Raw genomic sequence first — 11,148 nt, 5'->3', positions numbered from 1 at the left:
AAAATAAAGCCATTGCTTAACCGGGAGCTAATGTAGGTCAGCGAGCACAGGGGTGATGGGCAATGCTCCCACTAATTTTTGGGGGGTTTGCGGCCCATTCAAATTATTGCACGTGCACACTTTATTCCATTTAAAATCCAGCGAGCTGCCTGCACAGGACCTCAACACTACGTGGCCGCACTGCTTAATGGCAACATTGGTGATGGGTGAACGGGACTTGGCAGCAAAGTTTTGGATGACCTCAAGTTTACGTAGGGTGGAATGTGGCAGGCCAGCCAGGAGTGCATGGGATAGTCAAGTCTAGAGGTAACAAAGACATGGATGAGGGTTTCAGCAGTGGATGAGCTGAGGCAGGGATGGAGACAGGCGATGTTACAGAGGTGGAAATAGGCGGTCTTAGTTATGACGCGGATATATGGTCGGAAGCTCATCTCAGGATCAAATATGACACCAAGGTTGCAAACAGTCTGGTTCAGCCTCAGACTGTTGCCAGGGTGAGGGATGGAGTCAGTGACTAGGGAACAGAGTTTGTGGCGGGGACTGAAGACAATGGCTTCAGTCTTCCCAATACTTAGTTGGAGAAAATTTCTGCTCATCCAGTACTGGATGTCGGACAAGCAGTGTGACAATTTAGAGACGGTGGAGGGGTCGAGAGAGGTGGTGGTGTGGTAGGGCTGGGGAGTCAGCGAACCTGTGGAAAGTGACACTGTGTTTTCGGATGATGTCGCTGAGGGGCAGCAGATAGATGAGAAATAGGAACACGCGCAATGGCAAGTGCGAGGCCATGGTATCCAGGACACACAACAAAGGGTCTTATTCTTGCAATCCCTGGATCATGCTATCATTTAGCTAGATATTAGGCAGTATAGGTGCTCTCCAGATCATAGAGGACGTATGGTCCAGTTACAGAATACAGACATGCACACAGAGCGTCACACACACACAGAGTTACAGACTCACTCAAGCAGACACACACTCACGCAGGCTCTGGCCACACCTATACAGATGACATCAGCCTATTTGGCTGCCAGTTATTATGGAGAAGGGAGATATAGAGAGGGATGTGGACAGCACGAATATGAATCGATCCGAAGCTGTGACTCTTGCAGCCTTGTTGCTCAGTGCTCCTTCGCCTCTCTCCATGTGAACGAGCCGCTATGACGGGCTGCAAATCGAACCTGATGCCGTGGCGCCAGAACCAGAACTCGGGGCTGAAGGCGATGGAGCCGGTGTCTGTGCTGGACCGGTTGGCAGTGACCACAGGAGGGACCGAGCGCTCTTGGTACCGCTGCATCTTCCCTTTCGGGCTGGTGTCGCTGGTGGTGGGCATCGCGGTAACCAGCATCACCTTCTCGGCCAGGGAGAGGCGGATGGACGCCGCCAAGCTGGTGTCGCTTTCGGTGCTTGGCTTCAGCCTGATCCTTATCTCGGCCGCCTTCGGCTGCTGGAAAGTGCACCGGGCCAAGAAGGAGCGGCGGGAGGCCAGTTCCCCGGGGGAGGAGAGCATGTTGTGAGACTGCGGCCAGCCTGTGCGCTCGCAGCCGAGACAGATGCTTCAACCCCCGGGGAGAGACAGAGCGGTGGGTTGGACTCCATCCCTCACTTTATCTGCTCCAGGTGTTGGTGACCCAGCCGGGCTGAGATGAGCAGGAGTCAGTATCGGGACCATGCGAAGGATGAGAGTCAACATTGGATAATCCGGAGCTGCAGATCGGGAGTGAAAGGGGAGAATTGCGCCAAATGGGAGGCGGGTGGACACCCGGACAAACCCAGTGCCGCCCGAAGCCGGTGGCTGGGGTGGAAACAAAATGTGTGCCGAATGGAGCGGGTCGAGGACTTGACGATTCAAACCCAAATCAAAAGGAGCCTGTGCTCGTGCGTCTACTCCGGACTCCGTGCCTGGGACCAGGCTGGTGCTTCTCGAATCTCCCTCTCTAACCTCCCTTTGTAGATCTCCCTCCCTCCCTCTCTCTAATCTCCCAATGTACATCTCCCTCTCTCTAATCTCCCTCCCTCCCTCTCGCTAATCTCCCTCTCTCTAATCTCCCAATGTACATCTCCCTCTCTCTAATCTCCCTCTCTCTAATCTCCCTCCCTCCCTCTCTCTAATCTCCCAATGTACATCTCCCTCTCTCTAATCTCCCTCTCTCTAATCTCCCTCCCTCCCTCTCTCTAATCTCCCAATGTACATCTCCCTCTCTCTAATCTCCCTCTCTCTAATCTCCCTCTCCCTCTCTCTAATCTCCCTCTCCCTCTCTCTAATCTCCCTCTCTCTTTCTCCCTCTCTCTAATCTCCCAATGTACATCTCCCTCTCCCACTCTCTAATCTCCCTCTCCCTCTCTCTAATCTCCCTCTCTCTCTCTCTCTCTCTAATCTCCCAATGTACATCTCCCTCTCTCTAATCTCCCTCTCCCTCTCTCTAATCTCCCTCTCTCTAATCTCCCTCTCCCTCTCTCCCTCTCCCTCTCTCTAATCTCCCAATGTACATCTCCCTCTCCCTCTCTCTCCCTCTCTCTAATCTCCCTCTCTCTAATCTCCCTCTGTACATCTGCCTCCCTCCCTCTCTCTAATCTCCCAATGTACATCTCCCTCTCCCTCTCTCTAATCTCCCTCTCCCTCTCTCTAATCTCCCTCTCCCTCTCTCTAATCTCCCTCTCTCTCTCCCTCTCTCTAATCTCTCTCTCCCTCTCTCTAATCTCCCTCTCTCTCTCTCCCTCTCTCTAATCTCCCTCTCCCTCTCTCTAATCTCCCTCTCTCTCTCTCCCTCTCTCTAATCTCCCTCTCCCTCTCTCTAATCTCCCTCTCTCTCTCCCTCTCTCTAATCTCTCTCTCCCTCTCTCTAATCTCCCTCTCTCTCTCCCTCTCTCTAATCTCCCTCTCCCTCTCTCTAATCTCCCTCTCTCTCCCTCTCTCTAATCTCTCTCTCCCTCTCTCTAATCTCCCTCTCTCTCTCTCCCTCTCTCTAATCTCCCTCTCCCTCTCTCTAATCTCCCTCTCTCTAATCTCCCAATGTACATCTCCCTCTCTCTAATCTCCCTCTCCCTCTCTCTAATCTCCCTCTCCCTCTCTCTAATCTCCCTCTCTCTCTCTCCCTCACTCTAATCTCCCTCTCCTTCTCTCTAATCTCCCTCTCTCCCTCTCCCTCTCTCTAATCTCCCTCTCTCTCTCTCCCTCTCTCTAATCTCCCTTTCTACATTTCCCTCCCTCTCTGCCCCTGTCTCTCTGCCTCTGAGTGTTTCTCTCTGACGATTGACAAATAACCGCAGGAATGCAAATCTAATCTTTTTATTATTATTGCAAGTCGGGCCGCGATCAAGCGATGACCTGGGCTTGAAACACGCCGTTTGTCAATTACAGGGAGACGTTTTGAAGATACGACAATTGAAAGGGAGTTTTGGCGAATGCGTCAGACCCGCAGCTGATAAACTTTCAGTTTCAATACAGGAACGGGATTTTTAAATCGAGCGGCGGTGGGGGAAGGGGTCAGTTAAAGTTCCTCCGGATTCTGCTGGGAATGGGCGAATCTGGATGTCAATGGGGGCAGGATTGGTCTGGAGGGTGTAATACTTTCCACAGCTCAATAACCTGTCAACATTCACCGAAGAATAGGACACGGGGTGAGGCCCTGCAGGGGCTGCTGCTGTCAGCACATCCCATCCCAGCCAGAGTCAGAGCCTGGGGGGCGCCGAGCAGCAACAAGTCTTTTTTTTAACTTTCAATAGAAATTTAACCAGATTTTAGGACTTGTTGATTTCGATCAGATCATCATAAGACCAAATAGAGACCGAGTCTGTGAATTATTTCATAGTTTCAGACAGACTGGGTCTCTTTAGCTTTGATTACTAAGAGAATGTGACCCTGTTAGGTATCACAGAGTGGGGCTCTTCCCTCAATTTTTGTATTACTATCGTCTCGGGAGGACAGTGTCAGGCATCGCCCCCCCCCCCCCCCCCCGGATTTGAATAGCTTGCTAGCTGAATGGCTAAAACACGAGGACTGGCCCTTTGGCTGAAGTGGTGGCGAGCTGCTGACGGGCGTAACCTTCAGAAGTGGAGAGGGAAATGGGGTTAATCAAATCCAACCGATCTGGAGGATCAATCTTTCCTAAAGCATAAAAGAGCAAGACACTGGCGCCTTCGTGTCGAATCTGGGATCGTGCTGATGGGCTCGAATAACAGACTGGGTTATTTAAAAAGATGTGAGTTCCCAGTCTGGGTGTGACAGACATGGCCGTGAGGAGGGACTCTACATCTGACCTAATGGTGTTAGACACACTGCGCTGCTAAATATGATAATATTTTCCATGTGCCTAAAATCTGTTGTAGATAGAATTTCCCTGTGACCCACTGCACCCTGTTTCCTGTTAATTATCTCGCAAAGAAGCCCAATATCCTATTGTGCACATTGCGATTCCCAGTGCACAGAGTCTCTGGACTGCCCCAGCACACAGAAACTACAATTTCTAACTTATAATAACACATTGAAGAGCAGAAACCGAATCTGATCCTGGTCTGATGGTTCACGGCCTCTTATTTATCACAGCCCCTCACGACCTCCAGTGGAGTGTGACTCATTTCATGAATATTATCCTCTCTATTATGATTGTATTTTTTTTAAAGGACAGTTCTGGTTCCCGTGAAATTTCAAATCCTGTTTTGTTTCATCGTGTTTCACAGATACAGTGACCAAATCAAAGGATTGGGACCCATCTGACTGTGAAATGATGCTGCAGATAGTAGCTTAAGAATGGGTTTAGTAGAGGTATTAATCTGAGTCTATAATCGCTTACCTGTAGCTCTTGCAGCGACAAGTAGCTCTTCAAGGTTAAATTGGGCAAGTATCTTGAAGAGAAACAAGTCATCGGTGAAACCTGCCTGGACAGCAGGAAGGCCGATTACAAGGGCCTGGGTCTCTTGAGGGCCCGAGATTCTATGTTTGGAATGACTGGGTTAACTCTTGCACTAGCACAGTGTGTAACACCTTCGTAAACTATCAACCCACAGCATCATCTCAAGGACTTGGTCACCCACACCATCCTTTCAAATCGGCAGTAGCTCATTCGCGGTGCTTTGTTCATCTGTTTTATAAATGCAGAATCACCCAATTTAACATCTCTGTATATTGGGGCTGGTTGGAAATCGAGGCACGCGGTAAATGACTGGGGTGCAATGTAAATGTACTTGCGAAAGGATTTAAGATCAACGCATGTTACCGAGTCACATTAACTCTGAGCTGAGCCCGCCTTCTCTAATTGGAGGCCCCGCCACGCTGAAAGACATCACAGCCCTTGCCTGGGGAACAGCAGATGTCCATTCATTGTGGTCAGAAGCCTCGTTGTTGCCAACAGCAACGCCGCGAGGAGCAGTAGGTATGCTGACGACGGACTGCAACCAACCTGTCCCTGGAGAGTTTTAAACATGCTTGCTGGGTAACAGGTTTCTAGATGAAGACCCAGCGTTAAACGCTGCAGTAAGCGCGATTATCGAAAAAACCCGTGGGACATTGAGAGTGAGCCTCCATCTTGCACACCGGTGTGTGTGTGTGTGTGAGGGGGTGGGGGTCTTTATATCTGGTCTGCAAATCTAACATTCCTGGTGACGCAAACCATTAAAATAGAACAACCTCCTGTGTAAGTCGTTACTATATAACCCAGTAAACTTTACAATTCACATTCTCCCCCAGCAGCACGGTCAGGGGTTAACTTCGCGTGTGTGGCGCTGCAAGTACAACATTCCATCTGAAGGAAATCATTCTCTCATGTGCCCACTGTTAACGACTTAGTTCATTGCCAATTTGACAAACACCTTGACAGTATTTTTTCCGCTGGGTGAGGTGTAGGAGACAACCAGTTTCCAAGGTCATGATGTTCCACTGGACGTCTCTCTCTCTCGACCTGAGCAGGATATAACCCAGCAACCAACACCCTGTGAGTCTGCAATTACTTCAATTGGTGAGACAAAAACGCAAAAGTGTTTAAAAGGCCAATAGGACCTAAAGCCTATCCTTTTTCACAATTCAACCCACCTTCTCACCGTATCCCTCAACCCCACCTACCCTCTCACCATATCCCCCCCCACCCACCCCATTTATTTCTGCAGGTATCCTGACTGTCTATTTCCTCCGGTGTTGAGCCTGGTGACCAGGAAACAGGGAATGAGAAGCCTGTATTGTGGCTTCAGCACATTACGGAGCAGACTGACACTACATGCTGCAATCCCAGTGGGGAGCGGCACTGGCAGGGAGCTCAGACCAGAGAGCTGTGACTGGTGCTGTCTCTATACCCTACAAAGTCAAACCAAACCCTGGTAAAGGCAGCTGATTGGGGGCCATCATTATTACCACTGGGTTCTCAACCTGTGCATTTTAAATGAAATTTTTGAACTGGTTTTCACCTTGCTCTCTGTCTCATCGCTGAAAACGAGATTGTCTGCATTGTAGGCATTGAAAGATGTATTTTATAAATAAGAACCTGAGGAGTGTGCTTGGTCACGAACTGACACTGGGTTCTGAACTAATTAAAACAATGCAATGTTGTGCAAGGCTTTACTTTGTGCTTTTTGGGATATGCTTAAAGCTGCTGTGAATATCACAAGCAACCCAGGCTGATGGATTTGCACTTTGATAGTTCTCCGAATTTCACAGGAATTGTGAAACTGTTACAGAAATTTATCTTGAACAAGGCATTAACCTTGTGATATTTTAAAACCTCCTGTCACTAATTCCCACATTTCCCTAGATGTGGTATATTTTTGTACTTCATTTCCCATACATATTCTTCAAACAAGTACTTTTGGTAAACTGTGTTGAAAGCCATTGAAAAGCATAGAGAATGTTTTTGTGCTGAATGTTTTTGTGCTGAATGTCCTTGTATGATGTTACTTGGAATAAAAATTACTTTCACTGAACATTGTGTTGCTGGTTTTTTATTTCTTACAGAACAACTATATTAAACAGGGGCTCTTTAATTAGGAAGGCAACCTAACCTACTGTAATCAACAGTCTCACCTACTGTAATTAACCTCAACCCCACCTACTGTAATTAACAGCCTCGGTCCAAATGCCCCTGATGTTCATGTTGTTACCAATGCCCCTGATGTTCATGTTGTTACCAATGCCCCTGATGTTCATGTTGTTACCAATGCCCCTGATGTTCATGTTGTTACCAATGCCCCTGATGTTCATGTTGTTACCAATGCCCCTGATGTTCATGTTGTTACCAATGCCCCTGATGTTCATGTTGTTATCAATGCCCCTGATGTTCATGTTGTTATCAATGCCCCTGATGTTCATGTTGTTACCAATGCCCCTGATGTTCATGTTGTTACCAATGCCCCTGATGTTCATGTTGTTATCAATGCCCCTGATGTTCATGTTGTTACCAATGCCCCTGATGTTCATGTTGTTATCAATGCCCCTGATGTTCATGTTGTTACCAATGCCCCGATGTTCATGTTGTTATCAGTGCCCCTGATGTTCATGTTGTTACCAATGCCCCTGATGTTCATGTTGTTACCAATGCCCCTGATGTTCATGTTGTTATCAATGCCCCTGATGTTCATGTTGTTACCAATGCCCCTGATGTTCATGTTGTTATCAATGCCCCTGATGTTCATGTTGTTACCAATGCCCCGATGTTCATGTTGTTATCAATGCCCCTGATGTTCATGTTGTTACCAATGCCCCGATGTTCATGTTGTTATCAATGCCCCTGATGTTCATGTTGTTACCAATGCCCCTGATGTTCATGTTGTTACCAATGCCCCTGATGTTCATGTTGTTATCAATGCCCCTGATGTTCATGTTGTTATCAATGCCCCTGATGTTCATGTTGTTTCCAATGCCTCTTGTATTACATTCCCTATTGTTACTTTTTTTTTTAATATTACGCCTATGTGGAGTGCTTTGGGATGTTTATCTACATCAGAGGCGCTATATAAATGCAAGTTGTTGTTTTGAGGTGATCTTTGCATATGTGTCTTTGAAAGCCTCTATATAGTTTCCCCTTTGTTGCTAATTCCTACTCTACCACTGTCTGACTTCCTAGTTCCCTCAATATCCTTCTATCCTTTCCTCAATGTGCACAGTTCACCTAGACACCTCACCTAATACTGTGAGAAACATTGCTATCCATTTTTCTTAGCAATGATTTCCCTACAGCTCCAATCTCTCTTGGTCTTTGCAGTCTGCTTCAATGATATCCCATCTACTGTCCCTGGCTTTGAGCCAAACTCTTCTACCTGGTCTGTATTTGGCTCAGAGACATATCTGTTTGTCACAGTAACCTTTCTCACCTCTCTCCTCTCCTGATAGAAAGGAAGAAAGAATATGAACTGCCTTACCTCTTTAGGACGTCCCAAAGCGCTTCACAAATAATTATTTTTGACGAATAGTTACTGTTGGCAAATGTGGCAGCCAATTTGCGCACAACAAGATCCCACAAACAGCAAATTAGACAAATGATTGGTTAATTTGTTTTTGGTTGAAGGATAAACATTTGCCAGGACACCAGGAGAATGCCCTGCTCTTCAAAAAAAAAAGACTATGGGATCTCTTACATCCACTCAAACAAGCAGACAGGGCCTCAATTCATCTGAAAATGGCACCTCTTACAATGCAGTTCTCCCTTAAGTGTCAACCTAGATTATGTGGCCAACCCTTGGAGTAGGGCTTGAACCCTTAACCTTCTGATTGGAAAGGGAGAGGGCTACCACTGAGCCAAGCTCAATGGAATAGAGTGAAAGAAATCTGGGATGAGATTTGTAGGCAATTTAGAGAGGTTTGCAGTAGTAAAAGTTGTACTGAAGGAGGATTTTATCCTAAAGTAGGCTGGGTAAGACGTTTATGGTCAAAATGAGGAGGGGTTCTGAGAATGTACCAGCACTGTTTCCTTAATCAGAGTGTTGCATGTCCAACAAGGCTTAGTGCAGTGTTAGATCGAACTCTGATTAATAAAACCGGGCAAGTGATATGCAGGTATTACATAGTATTTACAGCACAGAAACAGGCCATTTGGCCCAACTGGTTCATGCTGGTTTTATGTTCCTCTCACCTTTCTTCATCTCACCATAACCTTCTATTCCTTTCTCCCTCATGTGTTTATCTAGCTTCCTCTTAAACGCATCTATGCTATTCACCTCAACCACTCCAAGTGGTAGCGAGTTCCATATTCACACCTCTCTCTGAGTAGAGAACTTCTTCTTCTTCTTAGGCAGCCCCTCGGAACTGAGGATGACTTGCTTCCACATTAAAAATGAGTTCTCAGGTGACTAATGAGTCCAATGCGGGACCTACAGTCTCTGTCACAGGTGGTTGAAGGGGTGGGTGGGTGGGGTGCTTGGGTTGACGTGTGCTCCTTGCGCTGCTTGCGCTTGGCTTCTGCTTGCTCCTGGCGAAGAGACTCGAGGTGTTCGGTGCCTTCTCGAATGCTTCTCCTCCACTTTGTGCGGTCTTGGGCCAGGGATTCCCAGGTGTCAGTGGGGATGTTGCACTTTTTCAAGGAGGCTTTGAGGGTGTCCTTGAAGCATTTCCTCTGCCCAACTGGAGCTCTCTTGCCGTGCCGGAGGTCTGAGTAGAGCGCTTGTTTTGGGAGTCTCGTATCGGGCATGCGGACGATGTGACCCGTCCATCAGAGCTGATCGAGCGTGGTCAAAGCTTCGATGCTGGGGATGTTGGCCTGAGCGAGAACACTGATGTTGGTGCGCCTATCCTGCCAATAAATTTGCAGGATCTTGTGGAGGCAGCATTGGTGGTACCTCTCCAGTGCTTTGAGGTGCCTGCTGTACATGGTCCGTGTCTCTGAGGCATACAGCAGGGCGGGTATCACTTAGTGCTGGGTTTAAGATCCTGGTCTTCAAACACTCTCTTCCTCAGGCGACCGAAGGCTGCACTGGCACACTGTAGGCGGTGTTGGACTTCATCATCGACGTCTGCCCTTGTTGACAGTAGGCTCCCGAGGTATGGAAAGTGGTCCATGTTGTCCAAGGCCTTGTCGTGGATTTTGATAATCGGGGGGCAGTACTGTGTGGCGGGGGCAGGTTGGTAGAGGACCTTTGTCTTATGGATGTTTAGTGTAAGGCCCATGCTCTCGTATGCTTCGGTGAAGGTGTTGACGATGTTTTGGAGTTCGACCTCCGAGTGAGCGCAGACACAAGCGTCGTCTGCATACTGTAATTCGATGACAGAGGATGGGACGACTTGGATCTGGACTGGAGGCGACGGAGGTTGAACAGTTTCCCGTTTGTTCTGTAAATTAGCTCCACTCCAGTGGGGAGCTTACTCAGGGTGAGATGGAGCATTGCAGCAAGGAAGATCGAGAAGAGCATTGGTGCAATGACACAGCCTTGCTTGACCCCAGTTCGTACGTGAATTGGGTCTGTGGTGGAACCGTTGATCAGGATCACGGCTTGCATGTCGTCGTGAAGCAGGCGGAGGATGGTGACAAACTTTTGAGGGCAGCCGAATTTGAGGAGGACACTCCATAATCCCTCATGGTTGACAGTGTCGAAGGCCTTTGTGAGATCAAAGAAGGCCATGTACAGCGGTTGGTACTGTTACCTGCATTTCTCTTGTAATTGACGTGCGGTGAAGATCATGGCCATTGTGCCCCTTAGTGGGCGGAATCCGCATTGTGACTCTAGGAGGAGCTCTTCGGCCACTGGGAGAAGGCAATTGAGGAGGATTCTTGTGATGACTTTCCCTGTGGCAGACAGCAGGGAAACTCCTCTGTAATTACTGCAATAGGACTTGTCACCTTTCTTGAAGATGGTCACAATTACAGCATCTCTGAGATTCCCTGGCATGCTCTCCTCCTTCCAGATAAGAGAAATGAGTTCATGAATTCATGCCAGTGGTGCTTCTCCGCCATGCTTTAGTGCCTCGGCGGGGATTCCATCTGCTCCTGAGGCCTTGTTGTTCTTCAGTTGTCGGATGGCCTTTTCAACCTCATGCCGGGCTGGGGTTGTGCTGAGATGGTGGCGGGTAGCATGCTGCGGGATGGAGTTGAGGACACTCGTGTCGAAGACAGAGTCTTGGTTAAGGAGATCTTCGAAGTGCTCCTTCCAGCAGGCATTGACTGTCTCTCTGTCCTTGATGAGTATCTCTCCGTTCTTGGCCCGCAGTGGGGTAGGACCTTGGGTGCTTGGGCCATA

General features: G+C 48.2%; 1 protein-coding gene across 1 annotated transcript; it reads left to right on the top strand.

Moving 5' to 3' along the window:
• Window positions 1-790: 790 nt before the first annotated feature.
• On the top strand, window positions 791-6,906 carry LOC147110702 (transmembrane protein 100). The gene has a single exon (XM_086000921.1). The coding sequence runs from the start codon at window positions 1,158-1,160 to the stop codon at window positions 1,512-1,514; it is 357 nt and encodes a 118-aa protein (XP_085857047.1). The 5' UTR covers window positions 791-1,157; the 3' UTR covers window positions 1,515-6,906.
• Window positions 6,907-11,148: the final 4,242 nt, after the last annotated feature.

This window comes from Somniosus microcephalus, chromosome 11 (assembly GCF_052327205.1).
Source record: "Somniosus microcephalus isolate GS21.2 chromosome 11, FLI_Smic_1.0, whole genome shotgun sequence".
Classification (NCBI taxonomy): Eukaryota; Metazoa; Chordata; class Chondrichthyes; order Squaliformes; family Somniosidae; genus Somniosus; species Somniosus microcephalus.
The sequence above is the reverse complement of the archived record's forward strand: the minus strand, read 5'-3'. Positions and strand labels throughout refer to the sequence as shown.

What these genes read in the sequence shown, in the direction of transcription:
- LOC147110702 (XM_086000921.1), top strand. Translation starts at nt 1,158, where the DNA reads ATGACGGGCTGCAAATCGAACCTGATGCCGTGGCGCCAGAACCAGAAC.